This window comes from Centrocercus urophasianus, unplaced genomic scaffold (assembly GCF_019232065.1).
Source record: "Centrocercus urophasianus isolate 14NV4802_14NV808 unplaced genomic scaffold, USGS_Curo_1.0 seq_21, whole genome shotgun sequence".
In the NCBI taxonomy this organism is placed as follows: Eukaryota; Metazoa; Chordata; class Aves; order Galliformes; family Phasianidae; genus Centrocercus; species Centrocercus urophasianus.
In genome coordinates, this window is record NW_024884767.1 from 18176678 (window position 1) to 18204434 (window position 27757).

Consider the following 27757-nt stretch of genomic DNA (forward strand, 5'->3'; position numbering starts at 1 on the left):
TCATAACTAGGAGGGGAGCTTGCATGATCACACTGAAAACAGCATTTAAAAATCTAAAATACTGATGTTGTGAGCATTTGTTTATGATAAAACTTGGAAGTAGGAAATGTAAGACATTCACATTTATTATCTTTGTTAATTTATGAAAGTCACATGAAGTTATACAGATATCCTTACAGGAGGAAACCATGCACCTTTTTCTCTCTGTGCTACTAATAACCAACTAATAACTTGCAAATCTTACTTCTGTAATACTTGCAGCGCATACAAACAGTCCATTCCCAATACAAACATGAAAGGAAAAGGTTTGGGTGTGAATCTTAAGTTCTGATGGCTTTAAGCAACTAAAAATGAGGCAATAAGAAGCTGTTAGTCTGCTTCCAGCATTACAGTCCCAGAAGTGCCACTATGCACCAACTGAAGCTTTGCCACTCAATCGCGCAAGTGGTGTCAGTGACAATGCTATGCATTCCCCACCTCTGTGACATTAAAGCCATATCCGTGAAGCACACCTAGATGTCATGGCCTTCAAGGCAGGAGACTAGACTGTTCAAGCTGTTATCTAAAGAATTCATGAAATGCAAACCCCATCCATTAAAAACAACAACAATAACAAAAAAAACACTTACAGTTTATTCTCTTACCTTCAAATGCAAATGCTGCACAAGTGGAGTCACTTCCACTCCACATGAAAACAAATACAGCTGAAGACATTTTCTCTCTCCTCTCCTTCCTCCCGCCCCCCCCAACCCCCACCAATCCCTCTGTTCCCTCTCTGCAAGATCACCCTGAAGGTTTTCTCAATTCCCAGTACCAGATGTCTTGTAAGGATGAATACAAAAACAATACAAGTTAGTTTGAAGATGAAGACTTTTTCAACCTAAACACACATCTTCAAATATGGATTTTTTTTTAATATGGCTTGAAAAGAAAAAAGGACATAAGTCTTTCATGGAAAAATAATCATTCATAAAAACAAAATCCTTCAGGCAAATTACTGCTATTGAGGAACACCATATTTAACATTACGTGTAACTGAAAACAGAATTACCCTTGTTATCATTTTGTTAAGAAAAACAGAAGTTAACTTCTGTGAAAGATATTCTCCAAAACATAAACACTTACTTCAACAGAACCAATCATCCTGGATCTCGGAAGGGGTGACTTTCTGTGTATATGAATTGGGTCTGATACCATTGGCTTGAACATCACTACTGACCGATCTGTTTCATCCCTTTTAGAAGTATGTGCCTCCTCATCACTATCATTTCTATGTGAGGTTTTCTTCGAGCCTTCATTCTATAAACAATACATAATTCTTTCCAATTTAGCTGCACACCTTGTATCATGTAGACAGAAGTGGTTACTAAATTAACCTTCTAGAAAAACACAACACAAGCTGATTTTAAAGATGCAAATAAATCACATATTACTGCACAACTAGTTATAAAATAAATATTGTTATAGACTTTACTAACCCATGTGTATTTGCTCCTAACTAACCACTGCCTGTACAGTGGGTTTCTAATTAGTCAAACCATTCAGCCAACATATCCCACTTCAATTTTCTGTTTCCACAGTGGTAAAATTCTAGCCCTGTAAGTCAATATTTGAATTCCCGCCTTGCTTTCATTCAGTTCTCAGAAATCATGTGGTAAGTCCACACACCTATACATACAACCTCGAAAATATTAAGCACTCCCCAATAATCTGTATTTATAAGCATGCTAAACTACCTTATTTTCTTGAATGTTTCTTTCAGTTGCCAGAATATCATTGATCTGACACTAGCATTGCTACCACCTTTCTTATAAAGAGTACTTTGTATTCCTAGTTCAGACTGGCAAAGCCACAGCAGGCTTAAATTATCTGTGTCCATTTAAAGTGGACCAAAAAGAAAATCACACTTGTATTTTTAACCTAAAAATTTCCACTATTTGTTTTCTGCATTCAGAAAAACTAACTTTTGCTTGAAATAAAGGCCTAATCATTACCTCTCGGGAGGCAGGTCTGTATCCATATCCAGATGGTAAATTTTTATCTTCCTCACAGCCTTTGGCTCCTGGACTAAAGTGCAGCTCTACATGAAAACGTTCTTCCGAAGAAAGTTCCTGAAGAAAATGATAAATAGGTTTACACTTTAATATGTAGGCTTAGCACTACTCATTTCTGAAGGCATTCATACATTTCAAATACCTTATTTGGATCCTCATACAGCATGATAACAATCTGTGTCATGTAATTGAGTTCATTGACAACATTTAAGTAATCCATAGCTCGTTTCCACTGTTCATCTTTTGTTTCCTTATGAACAGAAAAAAATATTAGAATCTTGACAAATAAAAGCCAGCAATTTTCTTTAGAAAGACTGATGATTTCCATTTTCACCTCTTTAGATGGTTTTTATATTAACAGCAGAAGTATGAAGCTTTACTATAGCTAATGAAAAACTAGAGATACATCTAGAAAAAAGTGAAGTAAAAATATGCATAAAATGAATAAAAAGTAGATTTATCTCGGAGTATCTTTCTGGCTATTTTGTTAATAATGTTGAATGCTTTGTAAACAGAAGTACCATTGACATTTTTCTGGTTGGAATTTTTGATTTTGCAATAAAATCCCCTTCAAATAGTGTGGGCATATTGTAGGAAATATTTCTAGGTATATCTCTCTGGGAGTTAAGCAGATAGAGAAGGCTTCCAAAATACAAAAGAAAAATAATCATCTCATTCTGAATTATTTAATATGAATATTCACCTTTTTCATGTTCTAAAAACATGTCCATGAATAATGAAGAACTGCTACACTTAGTAATTTATTTTAAAGGAAACTAAAAAGTTTATAAGCTTAAAAGTACATGCGTATCCCCTACGGCACACCACAGGGGTTTATGAGTTTAACCAGTGAGTTTACTAATCTGTTACCAGCAGAAAGTATGCCAATACAGCCACTACAAAAAATAGATTTAAATTTACATCAAACTTAGAATCAGTTGTATAGGCCCTGTGGTGCTACATTTGTCCTCTCCATGAGCTTATCTGGGCAACTGGTGAACCTGAAAGTTGGTCTTTTTAAATTTTATTTATTTATTTATTTTAAAAGACTTTGGTTTCCAAACCAATCAGATGGAAAATAAAGCATATCCTTTAAAATACTATGCAACAGTGGCAGGCAGAAAGATCTTGAAAATATGACAATCACAAAAACAAGCCAATCCAAAAAATGAATTCAGAGACATCTGAACTGCAATTTGAAGGAAAAAGAGTTGGAAAGGTGACAACAGAAGACAAAGAAATGAGTTATCTGTCCTCTGCAAACCCTTTTGAGACCACAGTATCAGCTGTATAACTGAATAAGCCAGTGCAACCCAGCACTAATTTAAAAGGGCGTGCTCTTTTCCAACAAATTATCACATTAGGAGTCAGTATATATGCAGGGCCATATTTCAAAGAAATCCAATGTTTCAAAAAGTGTAATAATCTTCAAAGACACTTGGAAAAATTAAGCTTTCACATAATACAGTTTTAGTAAAAGTAGGTTATTTTGTTTTTTTCTTAAAATATCACAGAAAAATATCACAGTTTTCACAGAAAAAGTGTTTGACTTACATCACATAAGGCACCATAACGAAGGGTGGATAGCAGGGAATGAACATGACTTTCGCTGGTGAAATACAGTCGTGTACGAACATGGCGTTCAGGGGACATAACACCCCTGGAGTAACTTAAAAGGAAAAAAAAAATCTTATTAGACCATAATGACATGTGGCTGTTTTAGAATTAGCCATCAACTAATTAATGAATCAAATATTTTAAATTACTCTGAAGCAGTAAGATATTTCAAGTACAGAAGGTACGGAGTAAGTCAGAAAGTATGGAGTAAGTAAGGATTGACATAATCATATAAAATATTAGAAGACTTACAGAGGGTGAAGCTTATTTACAGTATCATCATCTTGAGTTCTCTGAAGGTCAGAACGGATTTTTCTAACTAGAGGAGTGCAATAACCTTTGGCAATCTCTAGTTTCTCAGCCTTAGAAATACCATATTCCTATATTAGGGAAAAAAAAAGTCTTAAAATCCAGTTCAGGATTAACATACATTCTAAGACAAGGCTTGTATAATAAAATCACAGAATCACTGAATTATGGGGTTGGATGGGATCTCTGGAGATCATCTAGTCTAACCTCCTGCTAAAAGCAGGTTTCCTTGCACAGTAAAGTGCCACTGAGTTTTGATTATCTCCAGAGGAAGACTCCACAACCTCTATGGGCAGCCTGTTCCAGTGCTCTGTCACCCTCACAATAAAGAGGTTTTTCTTCATTTTCAGATGGAATATCAGTCTGTGTCCACATTTTGTCCATTGCACCTTGCCCTGTTGTTGGGCACCACTGAGAAGAGCCTAGCTCCATCCACTCAACATCTGCACTTTAAATATTTATAAACAGCAAAGAGATTCCCTCTGAGACTTCTCCAAGTTGAACAGCCCTCTCAGCCTCTTCTCAGAAGGGAGATGCTCCAGACCCTTAATCATCTTTGTGGCCCTCCTCTGGACATTTTTTTTTTTTTAAAAAGAAGTTCCCTTCTTTCTTGGACTGAAGAGACCAGGACTAGATGCAGTACTTCAGATATGGCTTCACTAAGGCAGATCAGAGGGTGAGGATCACCTCCCTCAAGCTGTCAGCCACACACTTTTTAATGCACCTCAGAATACCATTAGCCTTCTTGGCCACAAGGGCACCAGCCAGTTGTCCAGCAGCACCTCCAGATGCTTCTCTGCAGATCTCCTTGCTAGCAGGTCAGCCTCTAACCAGTATGCAGTTATTCAGTTAGCTACCTACTATTGTTCTGACTGCAAACAGTTAAACAATTCTGTTTAATATCTTTATTACATCTGACCCACTTTTAAGTTAGAAGAGGTTTTCCTTTCTCCTATTTGAGATAAAACAGAGAAACACTTCTTCATCCACAAAAGTGGATTTCCTGCCTGGTATGATCAAAAAAAGATTATTCTTTCTCCCATACAGACTTAGACAGGTATGGTGGGTTTCATTTCAATTAGCTATTTTTTTCCCAGTCAGTGAAGACAGGCACATTACTTATTTGATGTCTACTTTAGTCTGAGTTAACATACCCCACAGAGGATCTCCTATTCACTTCAAATAGCACTAAAATGGCAGTTAAACACAACTGGAACATACAGTATCTGTTACGGTTTTTACAACGGTAAAAAACAACATATTTGAGAAGCTTCTCAGTCTGTGCCACAAATGGTATGAAAGTGCTTGCATCATTTTCATGGATCTTTTGGTTTCTCCAGAAAGCAGTGTAAGCGCTTTTCCATACGAATTATGCATGTTTACAAGCTTTCTTTTATTTTCTTCCTTCCTTTTATTTTCAGTTACTCTTCCCTCATACTCTATTCAAACTTAAGCTTAGCAGACCCACATAATACACACAGTACACTTAGAATTATTGCTCTTTTCATCCTCCCTGCTGCCAGGCAGTTTGAGAAATGGGCATGAAAAGAAGCTCCCTCACTTGCTGCAGAAAATGAGTAATACCTCCCTGTTACAGCACTATATAATTTCAAGGACACTTCTGGACAGCTTTTGCATGTTCTGTCCTACACTACAATACAATTTCATTTCCTGTAGTCTACAGCATTTAGCACTAATCTGAATTTAACAGACTGCAGTACTGAGAAGTTTAACTAGTACATCTGTCCTTAAATTCTGTGAAATTTAAAGCGTACATTTTTATCAGGGAGTGATAGTATTTTGAAGTAGCAGAAAGGTCTTTCTAAATGTAACTTGTTTAAGTAAATTAAAATTAGATAGAATAGGATTCAATGTCAGTTGCAGAAAGCCCAGAAAACAAAAATTGTGCAGAAAATAAAGTTGTGAAAAGAGCAAGAATTAAATTAAATGTGATTTAAGAGTACGTAGTTGTCCACACGGGCTCTGCTTACATCCATGAGGAATGTTTGAGATGAACCACATCACTTTAATACACTGTAGAAGAGGAGGCAGACATGTTCACAGCTTAAGTTGCCGGAAGAAATCACTCTTACCACATTTCAGTGAATTATGAATCAAAATTTTTCTTACACAAAATAATCTTATTGTGATCAGAAAATAAGAGGTGAAGTTATAGGGGCTTTTAATAGAAAAGTCCTACATCTTACAGTCTGTTAAAAGATGATAAAGTATTCTATTTCATAACTGAAAATGTTTACCTGAGGAATCACAATGTCAGCTAAAGCTTTTGAAAGTCTGTATAATTCCATTGTGTTTTCTAATTTTAAGGAGCCATTGTGCTGCACATCGTATTTTATACAGTCGTAAATATCAGGAATTTTGCTAATATCATATCTTCCATTCTTTGTTTTAAAGTCTTTTTCCAGCTTGGCCCACCTGCGCAGCATCAGTTCTAGTGTTTCACTGTGGTACAGCTGAATATCTGGATAAACAGTAAGTAATCAGGAGTATCCAAATAACAGAAAAAAGGTTAATTACATGATAATAATAGTTGAAAACAATTGTATATTTAAAGGAGTAAAAGTAAATAACTATGCTATTTCTGAGAGAACAGATGTGCATATGGTTAATTTTACTGTTGAAATCATCTAGTTACATCAAGACAGCAGACGGCTCCCTGTAGTACTGTACCACTTGCCCTTTAATAAAAGCTACAACACAAAGAATAAAGTGTCCTACAGAACATATGATAATTAAAATAATAATTATTAAAAAAAAAGATTAAAATAAAACCACACTATTAGAAAATTCCAAGAGAGAGGAAGAGGAAGAAGACAACATCTCTTTTTCAGAGCAGAACACAAATCCAATTTATTGCTCTCTTCAACAATAAAAGTCTGGCAGAAAGAACGGACTATCCTCATTTGCAGGACAGAAGACTGGATCAAACAGACAAAAACGAATGACACGTCTACAGGTGATATAATTTCAGGGTTCAACCTCAGAAGAGTAGTTGTTTGTATGCAATGCACTGCAAAGAATACCAGATAACAAATATTCAAATATTTAGCTTAAAGCAGAAAATGCAATGTGGTTGCTCCCAGCTTCAGTTTTCCTTTTTCACTGGTTCAATACCATTAAAACTGAGCATAATTCTATGCAGTAATTCTGTGCATTATCTGCAGAGAGTAACAAATCTTAAGCAAAGATATTTAAATGTAAAAGCATACCTGTAAAACTTAGCTTTCTTACCATCTGCTTTGCCTATTTCTTCTGTGGACTGCTGAGTTACAAATTTTTATGTAAAGAATTTCTGTAAAAATGTGACAACTAGCCTGAACTTCTGAATACCACAAAGAGTTCTTACCTGCAATATGACCAAGTGTTCCTCCTGCTTTTTACTGTAAAATTATGCATATTGAAACAGATTGTAAAAATCCATATGCCATAGCTGAAAAGTTCTGCTAAAAGCCACTGTACTGCAGAAGGGTTATATTGCAGTTTTCTCTCAAATGCAAACAAGAGAAACTACATACAGCTACAAAAAACTGTTCAAATACCTGCAGACTTTGGTTCTTCCATTTTTTGCCTAATCTGAGAAGTCAAGCTCTGGATCAAGGAGTAGACTTTGTCACATGTCTTAACAGGATTTTTAATAACCTGCATTGATTTTATCAATGAGATGCTTCCAGATGGTGTAAGCTGCAATTTGAGATAAACACACACTGATTAGATTTAAAAAAACAAACTCTGGAAATAAGATGGAAAGTACTAAAGATTCTAAGTATCAGGTGAAAGACACTGATGCAGGTTGTTAATTTTTGATTTCAAAAATTAATTTCAATTTTTCAATCACCTACTCCTTTAGAGAAACTAAGAATCAAAAATATATTGAAAAGTTCTAAGTTTTACTAGAGATTCAAAGACGTCAAGAAATTATGAGTACTCTCATACAGTAAACAAGAGCAGCTTCAAGAGTTCCTAAAACTCCACTTTGTTCTAAGATGTACAAAATTATAAGAAAATTCTAAGGATTCTTCTGATTCTGTATATACTTATCAACTTTCTGTAACTTTTGTTCAACTAATAAGATTTATAAGAAAGTACAGTTAACCTATGCATCTGAATAAAAGCCACACTGTTCTATGCAGTACCTTTATTAGCCTGAGTAGAAGGAAGAATAAAACACCTGGAAAAAAAGCTGATTCCTCCTGGCTTAGTTTTCTGTTTGGATAGGACATACCCCCACAAACACAGAAAAAAAATAAATCCTTTTAAGCACAAAGGTATCTCAAAATCTTCTTCACAGCAGTTCCTACCTCCCTGTTATATCCATAGGAATAATACCCTGGCATGGAGAGAGCAAAATATAACAAAATAGCAAAAGCAAATTGTTAACTTACCTGATTGCAGGTAAGTTAAAAAGAAAGAAAATAAGAAAAATACAGAAAAGATATTATCGCTTTATAAACTCAAGCATTAGCCACTATCTTAAAGGAGAACACACTATAGTTTCAGTCTTCTTTTACATCCCACTATATCTATACAGAGCAAAAAATGGGAAAATAAAACAAATATTTGAAACCCTGTACTCTGTCACTTTTTCCATGTACTGCAAAATCCACTGCTGGCAATGATTTGACTGATTCTTTTAATCTACACACTTAAATAAGTCCACAAAGAGCATACATACAGCTAGTACAATTATTTTTCAATAATTTGCTCTCAACACATTTTAGAAAATATCAGCTAAAACTCACAGAGACCACATTTGAGGTTCCTTCATTTAAACTAGAAATAATCATGCAGATCATACCATGTCAACATTAGCTACTTCATTATGCATTAGGTTATTATGATAATGAGACATTTCCTTTCACTGGTAAGGAATTATTCTACTGATTTTCTACCTTTTTTTTTGCTTTTATAGTCAGAAAAAAAGCCTTGTAGGATAGCAGCACCTTGTAGGATACAGTATCACAAACTTATTAAAAAGGTCAAAGTGAAGACTAAAAAAAAAGTTTAAAAACACAGTTTTATATCTTGAATAATTCAAAAAAAGCCAGTGAAAAAGATTTACTAATATGGTCCCTACCACCGATTATATTCCTACTTTGAAGTTTGTAACAATAACCATTCTGATTAGTCACATTTCAATAGCTCAGAATATCTAATACCACAATAGCTACAGCTTCCTTCTTAGACCAAACTATTTGCAAACACATACATGGTTTTTCAAAGGACATACATAAAACAACTGCTCATTATTTTAATGTAAGTATTTACTTCTCTATTTATTTCATTTAACTGAAAACTACTTATGTTCTAACCTTATCGTAGTCATCAGCAGTAAATTCTCTGTCTCTCTGGAGAATTTCATGGAGCCTTGCTTTAACACGATGCTGACAGCTGCTTAAAGAATCACTGTCACTGTCCAATAGACCATTCATATTAGCACTTTTTACCATCTGGACAAGAATAGGAGTCAGCTCGCCCTCTAAGGCCAGTAGTCCCTGAAGCAGATAATGTAATTAATCAAACAAACATGCGATAATAACAGTACCTTAAAAATAAAAAATAAAAAACACTCAAAATACTAATTTAAACTCAAAATTATATTAGTTGCCTATAGCTTAGATATACAGGGACTTAGCCATTAGGACAAGGGCAAATGGTTTGTTAGGACAAGGGGGAATGGTTTTAAACTAAAGAAGGGAGATTTAGATTAGATGTCAGAGGAAGTTCTTTATTGAGAGTGTGGTGAAATGCTGGAACAGGTTGCCCAGAGCAGCTGTGGATGCCTTGTCCCTGAAGGTGTTTAAGGCCAGGTTGGATGGGGCCCTGGGCAATCTGATCTACTGCTTGATCTAGCAGTTGGCAACCCTGCTTTGGTAGAAAGGTTGGAGCCTGATGAGCTTTAAGATCCCTTTCAACTCAAGACGTTCTGTGATTCCGTTCAAGATTCTATGAAAGCACTGCCTTGGTGTGTAGGATTGCTTCAGTTGGTGTAACAGTGATGGTGATGTGCCCTTAGAGTGTGATCCCCAGTGTGAGCTCCAGTGTGAGCTCCAAGAGTGCTTCTGGGAGGCCATGGCTGTCCAGGTCTCAGTTAAAAGGGAGTGCACGGTGCAACAGCAACCCAACTTGTGGGCAACATGCCCTGGTCCAAAGAACCAGATGAAGGAGCTATAGAAAGAGACTGAGTATGATCTGGGAAGACAGAGAGGACACACACAAAGCCTTTGCAGAGGTGCCCTGTGTGGCGTAGAAGGGCAATGAAATTCTATAGTTGAACAAAAGGTGGATGGAGACTTCCAAAATAAAGAAACTTTTGTGACTCTTCTGGCAACAGAAGGGTACTGAGGTAAGTACAGAAATGGACTGGTGTTCCCCTCAAGTCCGCTGATTGAGGAGAAAGCAGGACAGATAGCTGTCCACATGAAATACCTGTGCACCAGCACAAACAGCATGGAAACAAAAAGGGGAACAGAAATTCTGAACACTGCAAAGGTTTAATTTTACGAAGATCACAGAGACAGGCGGAATAGTTCACATGAGGGGAGCTTTGCTACAATTACAGGAAGGCATGGAGGAAGAGCTGGATTCTGTTTATACAGAAGTGACTTGACCACTGAGATTTTTGCTTTCAAACCAGTTACAAGTCAGTTCAGAAAGAACAGATAAACGGTAATATCAAGGCAGGCCTCTGCTACAGACCACCCAACTAAAGCTAAGAATGTCTCCTGATTTCATACCTTTTTTAATACTTAATTCTGGATACCTAATGCATGAGCAATATTGCATGTGACAAGAATCCCAGATTTCTGAAGAACATCCAGGACAATTCCATGGCAAAGGATACTGATTATCTATCTAGCTGAGACATTTTCCTGGAGCTGTTTCTCAGAAAGTCAGGAAAGTGAAGGTCAGTGGCAGCCTTGGCAATAGAAACCATGATATTGTGACAAATTCTTAGAGAAGACAACAAATAATTGTATCAGAGCCTCTGCAAATGATGATATTTAAGCTTTTCATGCAAATCCTGGGGAAGAGTGTCCCAAAGGGCAAAGGTGCACAGAAAAGCTGTCCCTTAAAATCCTCAAAATACAAAAGCAGTCCAACCTGAGATATGGAAAGTCATGTAGAAAGTCAGCATGGATTAAAAAGGAATACAGGCAGGGACAGGCTACCTAGAAGAAATAGAGAAACTACCTGAGAATGAAGGATGGAATTAAAAACTTGAGAGGCTGTGGAATCTTCATTCCTGTAGATGCTCAGAACTTGACTGGATACAGTTGAAGGCTACCTCATTCAGGCTAGCCTTGTGCTGTCTGAAGCTGAACTACATGACCTACAGAGGCTCCCTCTCACCTAACTCACTCTTATCACTGCATTTATGAAAATCATTCACAGTAGTACTTTCTCTGAGTTCTCTCGAATGATTCAAGATTTGTATCACTGCAAGAAGGAAGCAAAATTATTAATAATGGAAGTATTATACATGAAAAAGGCTACTTGGGAAGAGGAGCAAAAGAGGAATTTGCCTAGTATGAAGAGGGGTAAAAGAACACTTTTACAAAATCTGGAGAAGTAGGAAATTCTGAGCTTAAAAATTAAAAAGTATCCTTTTACATAAATTATTTCAACTGGTAGAAACACACACATACAAAAACAACAATAACAAAACCCAAATCAAATTAATCTTCAGTTTCTACAATTTCTCATTTAAATATTTTCAAAGTAGTTTATTAATTCCATATTTCTGATAGCTTCAAAAGCTTTCTCTGTAGGGTTATTAGTGAATAAGAGAAAGATGGTTTCTATGAAAAAACTGTTTTCAGGACCTCAGATCTTCTGGTTCAGTGCACTGAATCAATTGAAAATTTTTTGCTCAGGGAAAATTAATGTATTAACTCAGTTATAATGTCTTAGTTCTTACCCATCACACATAAAAATTGTCAAAGAAATCTGACAAAATTTCCTGAACATTTCAGAAAGTAAGCCCTAAAGAAATAAGAAAGATGCAAACAAAAAATGTTTCTCTGTTTCGTTTTTTGTTTACTGCAAAAGAACTATGGCATACTACTATGACTGTGCAATGAAAACCCGACTGCAATGGCTCAAAGAACTTCAAAGCATGGCACATTAACTGGAAACTTTCCTGTATATTACTAAATAATCTTTCAGAATACTTTTTTAAAAAAACAAAAAAAAACCCAAACACACAGCCTCTGTATTTATAATAAACAATAAATCTCCATACATTTTTAGAAGTAATAAGCTAGAAAATTTCAGAATTTTATAATTGACACAGTACCTTTTATGATTGACACAGTACCTTTGCAAAAGCTGCTGCAGTCATCTGAACTCTTCCCTCATCAGAAGCATAGATTTTGAGATCGTGTCGGTAAGTGCTATGTAATCTAAGTAAACCACAGCCAGGAAATCCAGCATAATCTCCTAACAAACAGACATTTTGCTCAGATTCTCATTTTGCACTTTATTATCTTCAAAAGGGATTTATGCCATTCAGCACATTTTTTATTTTTTTGTTTTTATTTTTTTACCTTGTCCACCTGGATACATACACCTGAATGCCCTTCCAAGCTCCTCTGCTTGAACCCTGCCTGCAGGGGTCAGTTCTCCTCCCCATTTTAGAACCAGTAGGAGGGATGGTTCATTTCTTCTGTTATCTAATTAAACACAGAGAGAGGAGTTTAGTAGAGAAGTATATTGTAAATTTTTTTTTGCACATAAACAAAAATACTGGAACTATGAAGGCTAGTAAAGAGCCTCTTTAACAATAGGAATCCTTACTAGCTTTCTAACACTAAGAAGATACTGAACCACAGAACTAAAATGGCACTTAACAGAGAAACCTGAAATAATCGCATTACATAGAAAAAATAGGTGAAAAATACTGAGTAAGAAACCTAAAACAAATACTGAGTCAAAAAATTAGAAAAGATTTTAAATACCCCAGCTTGCTTATTTCAGTTAATGACTGTGGAACAACGATCAGAAAGAGCTCAAAAAATTTTAAAGACAGCAGTAAATAATAAGCAGGATTTTCTCATCTTTCTTCCAGTACACCATCTGTGGTGAATAACTGAAGCTCCTTCCCCGTTTTCCTTTACAAAAAAACAGTGTTGTAATGTAAATTTACTCCATAATTTTAGGTGTATGATTCAGTAGGGTTAGAGACTGCTGAGTATTTGCCATCAGCACAAACATTCATTCAAATCAACATACTGCTTCTTCTTAATGTCAAGACATTATACCACTAGTATATGTAAATGCATATGCTCTTAAGTGAATATACACTAAAGTAATACTACACCTTCCTCTTCACTGGAAGTCTTTGGGCAGCCATGAGGAAGATACGTTAATTGAACTTTGCGGTTTATGCCTGAAAAATGCCCATACCTGAAGAAGAAACAGGGTGAAATGAGAAAGGAAAAGAGAAAAAAAAATATTCTCCTGTACAAACTCAAAGCTGCTGTGCTCTTGAAACAGTAATAAAACTACACTGGCCATTCATTTGAGCATTTGACCACCATTTCGCAGTGCAATCTTAAATTAAGCCTTATTCATGAAGCACATGAAACTACATACCTAATAAACCTTACATGATGAAACATTTCCAAATGTTATCATACACTACTTATTTTCAGCATACCAAGCATAGAAGTGAAAATAAAACTGCTTATGCATTTGCAGACTGCATGAGCAATTTACAACTATGTTAGCCATCAGTACACAGAATCTGATCTGGCAGTGTGTATGGCCACTCACCAGCCCGAAAAGTTCTCAAGTAAAACTCAGTATTTTAAGTAATCTTCATAAATTACAAGAATAATTAATTCTATTTGTCCCAATTTCTAAAAATTAAAGTTATCTTCCACCGTGTCTTGAGACCCCAGAATATTAACAAACCTTGAAGCCTTTATTTCCTTCTATTAAATACTTCAGGCTTCATATGCAAAGCTTTATTTTTTGGAATCCTCAGTTTGTACACTTTGTTGAAGACAGTGAAAGTCTTAGAGCCTACAGGCTCCAAGAAACTTCATTACACCACACACAGCTAAGAGGCAAACCCTACACTCAAGTACTCAAGCATGCAAAAAAACCAAACCAAAACAAAAAACATAACCTCAGTAGAAAGCACGCTGAGATGTGTGATGGATTAAACAGTAAGTTCCATTAAAAAGATAATGAGAAAACACAGAGAGGGCTCAGTCTCCTTCAAAAAGTCAAACAGGACATTCTTTCTTGTTCTCTGAAGACCCATGAACATTACATAGTTGATAATCATTGCCGCTGAGTTGTAACTGGTCAAACAGGTCAAAATAACAGATATGTCTTTGTTGCTATGAAGACTGCAAATAGACACTTACATTTCTAACACAGTCTTTAACTGTTCAAGTTTTGCTTTACTTTCCTCAATTTCAGAATCATTGTTCTGCCCAAGTTCCACAAGGAGTTGCCTTGCTATATCAAGCACTTCCTAAAGAAAGCAAACAAAGGACTAATTTAAGACAGACTATTTTCTATTTGTCATAAAACACTAGAGCAAGAAAATAGAGACAAACTTGCCTGCAGCTGTTTTGGTTTTTTCAGTTTTAGTTTTCCAGATTTATATCCATCACATTTTTCAAAGAGATCAAAAAATCTTTAGGAAAAGAAAATACATAAGCATTTAATAACCTACTATATTTGTCAAACACATAGCTTTTAAACCTTAAATGGCCTGAGATTAGTAGCTTTGCATTATTTGAAAAGCATATTCAAATTTGAACAGCTCAAGTGATCTTTTATTCAAATCTCATTTCTCAAGAAAGTCCTCAATACTTCAGAGAAATTTGAGAAAGAGAAATTTTTGTTGTACAAAAAAACATTCTCTTACTGAGTTGCTAAGTGTTAAACACAAAAAGGAAAGAATATACAGCAGTGATTCACCTTAACCTTCAAGAACAATCCTCAACAGAATTAAGATAAACACACAAACACACACACACACACACACACACACACACACACACTCATGTATATTTAAAGTAGATGTGAATATACGAGATAAAGACATTGCATCTAATTTCAGACACTTTGTATCTGGTATCTACCAGAAATACACAGTAATCAAACTGACAAAATTAAGAGACAAAAAAGCACTGCAGTAAGAAAGCAAGTCACACAAAAAACAAACAATAAAAACAAAGTCAGAAGTCAAAGTCAAACGGTGAACCAGAAATATTCTCTATTGATTACTCACAAAGAAATGTATGGAAACAAATATATTTTCATTAACATTAAAGTCAAACAAGACTGTTTACAAAGCAATGCAATGAAGGAAGTCTGAAAACCTAATCTGACAGTCCCCTTATAAAGAGGTTCATGCTTGTTTATTAGGTGGAAAGACAACAGCTACAGAAAAAATAGAACAAAGAATATCTTATACGATGGACTTCCTGCTTAATTCATTGCTTGCATATCCCCAAGAAACGCGCTTTTATCGAAGTTCAACTTACCTTTGATGTTTTACCTCCATTTTCATTTTTTGTTTTGGTGTTCGGTCTCCATGACGTATTACAGCTATAACACATCTAAGCTCCATCCTGTAATGTTTCACAATTTTATAAATGAAATTTTATTTATTATTAAAACCACTAAGAATCAGAACTATTGACAAAGTTGTCACTATCTGACATAACTACAAAAGTGAAAGAAGGATATGCAAGAATATAAGGTTAACTGAAAGTGATGTGAAGTATAAAATACACATATTGATTTTAAGACTTGAGTAACTACTTGTGTAATATTTTAAAATGATTTTGAAGTTCATTAAATGAGAGAGCATGTTTATTAGAAGTGCATATTAAGCTGGTGCTGGAAAAATGATTAGCAGTGAAGGAAGCTATGCACAGAAGGATGCTACACTTGAAAATCTGCTGTTCTATACTCAGCTTGACTAAGGATCAGAAATTCTGATTGCTGGCATAGCAATTGTGATTCCTTCCTTGTTTTCATCAAAATGGGTACACCTTGTGAAGAGAAAAAACAATGCACACAAGAGTTATGTTAGGATTTTCCACAATTCAGGTGTTGCTACTATTCTCTTACATTGTCCCAGAGGTGGTTGGCACGATAGGGATGTCTTCAGCTTCCAGTGGAATTGACCATGGTATCTGAAACTGGGGAGCAAGTTCTCTCATTATGATATTTCTACAGAAAAATTAAAAAGAAAAAAAAAAAAAAAAGTTTAGAGAAGATCTTACAAAACACACATGCACTCCATAACAAACATATTTATACATTTGCATTTTTATCTATGTAGTTTTAGAGTACTTATCACAGTATGTCTCTCCTAAAGGGAAAAACAAGTGCTTTTTTTCTAACTGTACACACAAAAATGTAATTACAGAATAATGTAAAGCTACTAAAATTGCAACAGAGCTAATACTAGCCTAACAGCACAGGATATTTAAGAAACTTCAGTCTTTGAATTCCAGTTCCTAAAATTGTTCCATGGAAACAGGTTGGTCTAGTTTATTTAAATATTCAGATATCTGACTCCATTATCAAACTGAAAATCCCTGAAAATCAGCAAGCTGTGCTAATCAAAGAGTAACTGGTAGCCTTAGTGATAATATCAATTCTCAAAAAGTTGAAAAAAATGTGAATAACCTAACTAAATAATGATAACTCTGCTTTCGCATACAGGAGTTTATTATATATTGCTAATGTTCTATTTCCGAGTATTTTATCAAAATATATTGAATTCAAATTCATATCTACATTAAAAAGCAGTAGCATCAAGAAAAAATGTACATCTTGAATTAGAACTACTCAAGATTTCATTTATAAAAAGGTAGAAAAGTAAAATCTACTTTTTTGTATTACATGTACTGTACTATACTACATGTAAACATGAGGAAAAAATGGTAGGAAAACTTTTTTTTAAGAGAATTCAACATCTACAGCAGCTTAAATAATTGAGAACTCAGAATTCTAACTCTTAACTCAAAAAATGGCCTAAAACAAGAGGACTACAATCGTTAACTATGATTTTACCTTATCTCTTCCTCAATTTAGGGATGATGTCAGACCATTTGATAACGAGAAAGGTCATTCTCTATCTTATCAGTGCAATCTCCCTGTGATAGCAATTTAGCTGGCCAAAGTAGGATCAGTCCTATTTGAGGATTGCATTTCACTGTTATAAAGTTCAGTACAATTCTGCTTGATCTACTGTTCTGCCTCCTCCTGCTTTCAGTACAACAAAGGAAACATAGTATGATAAATACTACATCCACTTGGATATAAGAGTATGAAATACATACATACACACCAGCTTCAGATCAAGGACAAAACAAATCAATTTGGGCACGTACTAAATAGCAGCATGCACAATTATGCAGTGGTACTTCTCTACTTGAAAAAAATCTCAACTACCTTTAAAAAACTAATCCTGTCATGGTACTTAGTTAGCTTTCAGCACCCGCAGAACACTCAGATGTTTTAGATGATTTATGATTTATTTACAGTTCTTAGTTCTTCAGTACTTATCCGAAATCTTACTTATTTTATTAAATAATTAATTTTAAATAATTACTTAGGAATAAGGAGTAACTAGTATATAATCTATAGTTACACACTGAAGAGGCAAAACTCCTGAAGTAAATCAATAAACTCTTACCCCAGTATCTTAGCACAATCATCATAGTATTTCATGGAGTTTTTCACAAAACTGAAGCCGTTCACATCACAGACATATGACTGTCCATTAGCACGCAGCAAATCAAAGCCACAAACTGTTTGCTGTTTTTAAGAATAAAAGTTCAAGTCATTGATCACTTTCCTTAAATTTTCTTACTTTACACTTAAAACTTCTTTTGAATTCCATGTCAGGCTCGCTCAACATGTAAACATCTTCTTACCTATTAACTTTGTACCCCCAACTTGAATTAAACCTTCCTACATGACCCCAGCAGAATCAGTATTTTGCATCAGATTCACACGCACACAAGCTCAGCCTTCAAAATATATAGCTTAGGCAATTATAGACTTACAAGTTCCCATTTGGACAGTAGAGTTTCCCCTTACACATTGTTTTTAAGAGCGGTAGGCAAGAAATGATAAAACATTAATAAAGACATTTTTGCCCAAATTTAAATTTGATAGGATAGTCTTGCCAAAGACTTAGTATTGATACTGTTAGTAAAAGATATTAAATGCAATTTCAAAGTCCCTTTTGCTAGGTAACAGTTGTCCACAATCTCTAGTGTACTACCATGGTTGCAACCCTTTATGAAATGGACTAAAAGACAGCTTTTCAATAAGAAGTCTGAAAAGGACAGAAAAGACTGAATGAAGTTTTAATACAGGAAACATAGAACTATACAAAAATGGACTCTACCAAACACTTCGAATAAAGAAAAGCCCAACGCAGACACCAGGTAACAAGAGCAGCAAAAACTTGACTACTGAAGATGCATTTCCCTAATTAGAAACCACTAATATGGTTATGCATACAACAGACACACTGTGGACTAGCTAAGCACAAGAGTAACATGTAAGGAAACATACAGGAAACTCATGCAAAAGCAGCACATCCAGAACTTCTCGCTGCATTTAAAGATTTTTTTTTTTGCATTAAAAAAACATCAGTGTGGAACTTCAACTTTTCATCTTCTGCTCAAAGTCTAAAATATGCCCTATCAGGGGCACAGAGCATACAATATCACTGCTAGCTTTGGACATTTAAACACTACAGAAGTTTCAGGTAGTAAACAATTAATTAGCATTAAATGTTTGATCAGATAGGAAAGTAATCAGCTTACCTTAAAGGCAAGGCATACTTTCCAAGCAATTAACTTCTCTCTTGCATTCAGGATGACTGGATACCTCACTTCTTTTCCTTCACTATCCCGCTCTACCTTACCATCAAGAGCTGGGGACTTCCGGGCTTCAGCATGAGCATAGTCAGGACCTACTGTGTACACCTTTATTGAAAAAGAACAACTCCTGATTCAGTGTAATTAAGTTACATCATACTTATCCATACATCCTTCTGAATTTATCTCAGATGTGATAATCACTGCAATCGCACAGCACAGTCTCTTCTAGATGTCCCTTTTTACACATGGGGTTTGGACCTGATGACCTTCAGAGACCCTATGCAACCTTACATTCTATGATTCTGTGAAGATACTAGCAGTTGTTATTGATAATTCTGCTCTGAAGTACCCTTCTCAAGGGTATGGCATTCAGAGAGCACCCATTATTTAGAGGCCATTGAGGATGAAGCTGAAGCACATGTAAAGAAAATAAAACATAAAACTTAATGAACAAAAATCAATTCCTTAATTATGGCAACATAAAGGTAAAGAATGTTTTTTTTCTTCAAATCATCTGCAGTACTTGGAAAGCAGATTAACTCAAGAATAATTTGAGCTCCACTGATTATAGAATCAGCAGTCCTGGTGGCAGGACTAAATGATTAATTAAAAAAATACTTTCATATTTTAGGTAAGACTGAACGAAGCGACAATCTGCCCAGTTTTGGCATTACAAGACAGCAGCCTGAGAGAATGATTGTACTACCTCCTGTGCTACAATTTTAATACTCACTTCAATCAAGTAGCTGGGCTTGTGCATTAAAACACTCAACAGCCCTCAGTAAATAGGACACTGTTACTGTACTTGAAAATAAGACTGTTAATCTTTGACCAAAAAAAAGTGCTCAGGTAAAACAGATGACTGCTATCAAACATTATAACCACTTTCAAACAACACTGAAGAGTGCTGTCATGAGAACTGCCACACTCTTGATAACTTCTTAGTTCTTACAAAGTAGAGTAATGGCCTGGTTTAGATGAAGAAACTGCACTAGCTGTGACTATATCTTTCTGCATGATTTTGGAAGTCTAAGCTGACAACATTCCTTCTATCCATATAATGCCTTCAACAATGTGAGATTATAAAGTGATACTGAGAGTATGTATATTAAATATGGCTAGTCTCTAGCAGGTTTTCCTTTTGTGTTCAATTTAAGGGAGCAGTAGTAGGCAGCTATGCTTCCTTAGACAGCTCCTAGATGCAAAGTCCTGCAGGACATCATTTGAAAAAGAGATCGTAACAAATGTGTATTAGACAATGACTCCTGCCTCCGCTTATGATGAAAGGAAGACACATCTACCTGGGAGCTCTGCACCTTTCAGGATTTACGTCTTCCATGAGACTCTCCTCACTAAGGACAGCACTGATACAGGTAAATAAAAGGAAAGATTTTCAAGATTAATGCTAGGTCACAGTACCTTATGGTTTTGTCTTTAGTATGTATCAAATAGGGCAACAAAGCTGATGAGGAGCCTTTGGCACAAGTCTTATGAGTAGTGACTGAGGGAACTGGGATGGGAGGAGACCACATCTCCTACACACATCACATCAGTCTACAACTGCCTGAAAGGTTGCTGTAGAAAGATGCAGGCCTCTGCTCACATGTAACTAGCAATAGGATGAGAGGGAATAGCCTCAAGTTTCTCCAGGGGAGATTCAGGTTGGATATCAGGAAATATTATCAATATGCTTGAAGACCTGAATGAGAATCTCCTGTTTGAATGACAATTGCAATACTTAGGCTGCTAGCAAGCTGAGATTAGAAGACGGAAAACAGATGCCGAAAATGAGCTGGATAAAACTGCAGCATAAAGCTGACAGTCTCGTTATTAAAAAAAATAAATCCACTATTTACACACGGTGTTCAAGTCTGTAGATGCTGTTTGATGTCTACCATTTAACAGCTGTCAAAACAGGCTGCACCCTCAAGTCATATGCATCTCTTCAAGTTCCTATAAACTTTTCTCCTTGGAAACATATTGTAAAGCTCTTACGTAGACTCAGATTAAAGTGTTCCACACTAAAATCATTTGAAGACTAAGCAGAACATCTTTAGGAAGGGGGGGATTTGCCTGCGAACAAAAAATTAGCATCACTCTCATGTATCTCCAGGTGGAAGAAGTTGACTGCAGTTTCTCAAGGGCTTATTTGGCATAAGACTGGATTAGATCACATACTCTAACTTCCACTTTTTGCCTAAATATGGTGATCTCTCATGTACATGGTAAAACACTCATTATACTTGTTCAGTGCTGGGCTTAAAACAGCCAGAACTAACACAAAGCAGGCAATCCCAATAGGTGGAACCTGTGCTGTTACTGCTTTTCACTCTTTTATGATGCTTAATCTTTATATCTATTTAGAAAATAAACAAAAGAGTAAAAATAATTACAGATAAGCACAACTCGCCACTTTTCCAACTTCATATCATTTTATTTAATAACTTTTGATTATTAATTAGAAGAATACCTTATTTGGTAAAATGTATCTCGGCTACAGATTATTTTTTTTTTTAACATTTAAACAAAACATCTGGACAGTATCTGTCTGTTCATACAGAAAAGTATACACGATACTAATACTATAAAAAAAAAGCGTCAGGTTATAAGCTGTATGGAAAAATAGAGATCATGGCCTGAATAGGAGACCAACTCACAAGAAAGGAATTGTGTTAGCCTGGGAAACTGCCTGCAGTTAATACGCCATGGTGCTAAAAGGTAGTGTGGGCATTCTGCAGGTCTGTCGCCATCAGTATCTGCTGGGGGAAACTCCAGGGCAGACACTGTACCTGAGAGCCACTTCCATTAACGTGAGTACCTCTCTATTAAACTGATGAATGTTAATTTGTCTCCGCATGCTGTCTTTGTGGGATGAGTAATCCTTTTGCAGAAGTGCTGGTGCTTCTACATTACATAAGCCTCCTGCACCAGATTCCAGTGACGTAACCCAACTTCTGTATATTGTAAGTACTATGTTTAGCTAGATAAAACTGTCATTCTTCTCTTATGAACTCTATCAAAACTTAACTAAAATTAATCCTCAACACAATGATTTACTTTTATCTTTAAAACTGAGAAATTCATGGAGTACTTTAGTGCTTTAAATATAAGTCAGAATACGCAGTTATCATACCTTCACATCTGTGCCATCCGTAGGCATAAATTCCTCATAAATATAGGAGCCTGTTTTTCTCACACTGCTTTCAGGGGAATAAACACTGCTTCTGCTGCCAATCTGAAACAAATATTTTTCTATTAATAAACTCGAAAGCTACTGAGAAATTGCAAAACTCCTTAAAATAACAAATCTATACTGGGAAAACATTTCCCGTACCAAACATAGCAAGTAGGTTTTGATCAAACTCAAATGCACTGATAACGTATGCTTCTTCTACTGTAAGTATTAGCAGCTGCTGAACGTCTACTGAACAGAACAGGGGTCTTCAGTCATTCTATAGGTTTCCTTGAAGAACGTTTATCTGATCTGCTGCTACCCCTACAATGGCAGGTCATACTCAGCAATTCTGCTGGTCATCTACAACCTTTAAAAAAAAAAAAAAAAAAAAAAAAAAAGGAGGGGCAGGGGAGGGAAGCTAGACTAGCTTTCAAATTCAACATCAATTAATGTCACCTTTTTTATAGTCATTAAAACATATCCAAGAAAATAGTCACTTAACATGATGGAATCTCCATAGTCTTAGCGTGCTATCCTCACCTTTCGAAAAAGCCTCTGGCTTCCACCCCCAGCAGATGCTGGGTAATAAATGTAAACATTGTGGTCCTCAGCACTAACTGGCTTTTCTACAAAAGGCTTTTGGAAAATTTCCCCATTCACTTCCACATGATCTTCTCCTTCAATCAAGTTGCATTCTGAAGAAACAATGCAAACAACAGATGTAATAATATTTTCACGGAACAAAATTATTAGGGACTTGATTTTGGAGGTTGAAATAAAAAGGCTATTGTGAACCTCTGGTTCACTGCTTTGTTATTAATGCACAAAAACTTAATCAACATTTGCTGAACACCTGCTGTACCACACCTCAATTGTGTTAAATTATTAGGCTTTCTGTAGATTCTTGTGGCATCACACAGGAAATTTTCCCTCCAGATTTTGCATGTATAAAATAAAAAAAAAAAAAAGCTTTTAAGATAGGGCACTAGGCTAATGTGGCAAGGTTTTGGTAATAGGGGTGGAAAGTGGGCTGGAGGGGGATCTGTGCTCACAGAGCCCAGCTGTTTCAGAGCAGCACCACTCCAGCTGCTCCAACAGGGTCCCCCCACCGCCTGAAAGGGTGGGCCCCTGGTACAGCACTGTGTCAGAGCTGTGCCAGGAGACCTGCAGGCTGTGGGAAGCCCACGCATAATCAGATGGGGAAGGATGGCATGCTCTGGAAGGAATCTAAGTGGAGCAACAGAAAGGGACCATGCAGGAGTGGCAGAGATGGAGTGTTATGGACTGACTGACCACAGCCCTCATTCCCCTGCATTGCCCAGGGAACGGTGTGAGGCAGAAGAATTAGGTAATGCTTTTAATAAGCATTCTGATCTCACTGCACTAGTCTGCTAGCAACAGGCAATAAATTACATTAATCTCCCTAAACTGCATCTGTTTCGCACATGCTTATACACGGTGAATAATCTCCCTACTCTTATCTCATCCCATGACCATTTTATTTTCATCATATTTTTTCCCCATTTCTGCTGAGGAGGAAGGATGAGAGAGCAGCATGGTAGAGCAGAGCTGCCCATCAGTGTGAAATCACCCGCAGCTGTTTGTTTTTTCTTTAGAGCTCTTTTTTGAAACATCAGAGGTACGACAGCCAAACAGCAAACACTGTGGTGCTAGATGCAATATTTTCAAGAGGCTGAGAACTACCTCAACATACAATAAATGAATCTTTTTGTTTGCTGTTTGCAATTGATATTCAGAGCACATTATCTGCAGATTTGACTTTCCCCTTATACATCTGTTTATTTGCTCATGAAGAGAAAGTCTTGCTTTAATAACTTGATCTTATGATAAGGTTGCATGATAAAGAAGGGGACAGATGTGCTTTTTTTTATTTCAGTAACACTTTCGATACCACCCCAAACAGCATCCTTCTGTAAAAGCTGTCCAGCTTTGAAGACAGGTGGACACTACACTGAGCAATGACTTGGCTCAATGGTGCAGTTCGAACTGTATACTTGTTCAGTGGCTGGACAGCAGCAGTGTTCCCCAGGGCTCAATTCCAGGGCCAGTCCTGCTCAATATTTTTATCAATGATATGGACACAGGAATAGAATGTGTCCTCAGCAAGTTTGCAAGTGATAACAAAAAGATGCTGTTGATTCCCTAGCTGAACAAGAGGAATTTACATAGATTGGAACACTGAGTAGTCAGCAATAGAATGGAATTCAACACAGGAAAATGCCAAGTTCTTCAGCTTCGTTGAGGTTATGCCAGACACGGGTAGAAGCTGGGAGACAAGTTCTGGAAAACAGCTCAGCAGAAAGTGACCTGGGGGTGATGCTGAGAGCAGCTCAACATAAACCCAGTAGCGTGCTTTTACAGCCAAGAAGGCAAAATGCATTTTGGAATGCACTGAATACAGCACAGTCAGTCAGTTGAAAGAGATGATTCTTCTGCTATATTTAGCACTGGGGCTGCCACACCTTGAATACCGCACATATTTTCAGGCTCTATAAAACAAAAGACGTTAAGGACCTTGTAAGCAGAGGAGGGTAACAAAACTAACAAGAAGGCTGGAAGGCACGTCCCGTAAAGAGAGGCTGAGGGCACTTCGGTTGTCCAGTTTGCAAAAAAGATGGCCAAGATAAAGTATCATTGCTCTTTGCAGCCCACCGTGGAAGGGAAGCACAAAGGGAAGTGTCAGTTCCTCTTCCCCAGTAATCGGTAACAGGACACACATGAACGGCACAAAGTAGCAACAGGTGAGGCTCGGAGTGCACACACAGAAAAAATTCTTCACCATGAGGGTTGTCCAGCAGGCCTCCTAGTGAGTTGTTGTGCTCCATGCTTTGTCATGTGCAAGAGACATTTGGATAATTCATTCAACTTCTGGTTAGCCCTGAAGAGGTCATGCAATTGGATCTGATGATCTTTGTAGATCCTTCTAACCAAACTAATCCGTTCTATTCTACAAAGGAAAGCATTCAGTAGCCTGAGTAGTTTCTGCCAGTGCCTAACTGAAATTATTGTTTACTGTGGGCAATGTTAAGTTCATGAACACTGCTCTCCACAGTGACACATTTTTGTATCCGTGCAAGCTGGAAGGTCTTTGTATTCTAGTTGGTCTGTGAAGGCTAAAAGAAGATTGCGAACCCGTAATTTAGAACCGCAACTTTTTAGATGCATACCTGTACTGGTTTTGGTGGGGACAGAGCTAATGAACTTCATAGGAAGTCATACAATGCTATGCCTTGGGTTTGTGATCAAAGAAGTATTGTAAACACATGCATGTTTGAAGTATGACTGAACAGGGCTTACACAGTGTCAATGTCTTTTCTGTTTCTCACACTTCCCTGGCGGCAAGCAGCAAAACTAAGTTTGTGGGTTAACTCTTAAGCATTGCATAAGAAATTTCTGAGGCACTGAATTAATCCTCCAGGAAGTGAAATAGCTTCCTGCTATGTATCCACCACTCACCAGTGGAAACAAAGAGGTGCCATTAGTTAACAGTTTTGTAATCAATTTTTACCTTGTGGATTGTTTGGATCACGGTTCAGAACTGCGTAACGAGGAAGTAAAATGCCTTCAGCTTTAAGAATACCATACACTTCTCTCCTAGAAGAAAAAGGTTCCAAAGCATGACAGCAAAACCTGACAGTATTTGAATTTTTATAGACCATGAGGAAGGGAGCAGGAAAATACATACAACTGTTATCTAAAAAAACCAAAAACCAAAAACCAAAAACCAAAACAAAAAAAACCACCACTACACAGTGAACATACTACTATTATATATTTAATACTGTACTTCTGCATACTTTAAAGGTCACTGGCACAATGGTTCCTTTGTGGTGACCACACCAGTAGCAGTAAGAATGCCATTTGCTGTGCCAGTCTTGTCCTCTCCACTCTGACAAGAGAAACAATTTTAATAGCTCTCTTGTCAAAGACACGAAGGGAGACTGAAAATGTTTATGCATGACAACAAATAAAGGCATCTAAAATAGCAACTCCACACACTGTCCAAAGTGTCCAGTGTTAATGTACTTTGTTTGCTATTGTTTTGTTACTATTTGCTGTGCATGATCAAAGCCCCAGAAGAAAACTGACTCTGAATGACCACACAGTCTCCTAATATTAACAACTCCCAGAAGTTCCCATGGAACATTAAAAAAAAATAAATTCCTTAAGTAAGCTACAAATGGAGGGTTGTATGGTTGCTATCAGTATCTATGCTGCACTTAGTTTTTCCAAAGCTTAAGTTTCACATTTGCTACACATTAAACTAACACTTTACTCAATTACAACCTTGGTAACCTTCAGAGTACCAAAATAAAAGTGTTAAAAGAAAAAGAACATCTAAATGCATATCACTGAAAACTAGAAGCACATTAGGAAAACAAAATTCACTGTGCTTTTATTTTTTCTACTGTACAGTACATTAGAAGCAGTGTTATGCAATGCCAACAAATCCTCATATTCCAACTTAGAAATGTACTTTTAGAGGTAATCGCTGCTTACCTGTCTTGTATGCGATACTGCATATTCAAGTCATTGATTATGAATGGATTCCTGAGTTTTGCATAGGCAACTGCTTTGTCCAGTGGAAATCCTAAAACATTAAGAAATAAGTTAAAACTACAAGACAAAACACCAGTAAACAGTTTGGAACATTTTTTTTCAAGCTTTAGTTAGAAATCTTATGGCATAAAAGGGGGTACGGTTCCTCCCTCAGCTACAGATAACACTAACATTTCCTTAAGATGATCACAAAACTGTATCTGATTTCAGTGTAGACTGGTTAAAGCAGAGATCTTGACTTCTATTCCCTCCTCCAGACTCCCTCTATTTTCTTAGAGCCAGAACTAGGCTTCTATTACTTTAGCCTAATTAAAAATAAAATAAAATAAAATTTAAACTTTCACTTGGTCATCTTAGGCTCACTGCACAAACCCACAAAAAAAAGGTAAATATTAACACAGATAGATGAACTCAAGAGAGCCAACACTCCACAGAGAGAAGAACACGCATTGAGAATTAATGGACAAAGTAAGCATTGGTCTAACACTCCTTATCATTTCCACTGGTTTCACAAAAAGAATAGCTACTTTAAAATACCACATCGGACAGTACTTTCTCAAGGAATTAAAACAGCATCAATTAGTAATATAACTGATGTTTAAAAAGACAGAAGTAATCAACTCCTAGGATAACCTACTGATTTTGACAGGCAAAAAACCCAGCAACAACAACAGTTAGGAACAAAGTATTTAGATGTCAAAAATTTTTATGGTATTATTAAAATATTTACCTTTAGAATGGAAAGAAATGAGACAGTCACATAATGGCCAGTTTTCTACTGGCTCATTCAAAATAACATCTTCCTCAAATATTACAACAGTAATGTACTTAAACATGGAGAGACGTTCAAGAATTTCTTTCATTGGTTTAGACTTTGATTTCTTGGCCATTGAACAAATTCCAACTGCAATCTGTCTTTCTGGTGGCTGAAGAGAAGGGGAAAAAATATTGGGTTTTCTCAGAATGCAATTGTGTTAGAGCAGCACAATTTTAGAGAAGGCATTTTCTGATAAAATTCACTTACTACCTCTAAGCTAGCTTTTACTAGAAGACAACATTGCAATAAGACAACATGTCTCTCTGCATCCTTATGAAAAATGTGCCTAGAAATTAAATTGTGCTAT

General features: G+C 36.3%; 1 protein-coding gene across 13 annotated transcripts in view; it reads right to left on the minus strand.

Annotated features, from left to right (window-relative positions):
* PPIP5K2 (diphosphoinositol pentakisphosphate kinase 2) overlaps nucleotides 1-27757 on the minus strand; it is a 53875-nt gene that overhangs the window by 14577 nt on the left and 11541 nt on the right. For all 13 annotated transcript variants that reach the window (XM_042822992.1, XM_042822990.1, XM_042822988.1 and 10 more), the window contains 22 exons: nucleotides 27364-27559; nucleotides 26574-26664; nucleotides 25582-25667; nucleotides 22593-22747; nucleotides 22011-22112; nucleotides 18821-18982; nucleotides 17677-17798; nucleotides 16101-16202; nucleotides 15509-15595; nucleotides 14577-14652; nucleotides 14378-14487; nucleotides 13321-13406; nucleotides 12548-12673; nucleotides 12319-12440; nucleotides 9311-9493; nucleotides 7541-7682; nucleotides 6239-6462; nucleotides 3924-4051; nucleotides 3609-3723; nucleotides 2197-2304; nucleotides 1995-2111; nucleotides 1126-1299 (listed from right to left, as the gene is read on the minus strand). In XM_042822992.1, the coding sequence (XP_042678926.1) occupies nucleotides 1126-1299; nucleotides 1995-2111; nucleotides 2197-2304; nucleotides 3609-3723; nucleotides 3924-4051; nucleotides 6239-6462; nucleotides 7541-7682; nucleotides 9311-9493; nucleotides 12319-12440; nucleotides 12548-12673; nucleotides 13321-13406; nucleotides 14378-14487; nucleotides 14577-14652; nucleotides 15509-15595; nucleotides 16101-16202; nucleotides 17677-17798; nucleotides 18821-18982; nucleotides 22011-22112; nucleotides 22593-22747; nucleotides 25582-25667; nucleotides 26574-26664; nucleotides 27364-27559 (2814 nt within the window). The remainder of the gene's footprint in view (nucleotides 1-1125; nucleotides 1300-1994; nucleotides 2112-2196; nucleotides 2305-3608; nucleotides 3724-3923; nucleotides 4052-6238; nucleotides 6463-7540; nucleotides 7683-9310; nucleotides 9494-12318; nucleotides 12441-12547; nucleotides 12674-13320; nucleotides 13407-14377; nucleotides 14488-14576; nucleotides 14653-15508; nucleotides 15596-16100; nucleotides 16203-17676; nucleotides 17799-18820; nucleotides 18983-22010; nucleotides 22113-22592; nucleotides 22748-25581; nucleotides 25668-26573; nucleotides 26665-27363; nucleotides 27560-27757) is intronic.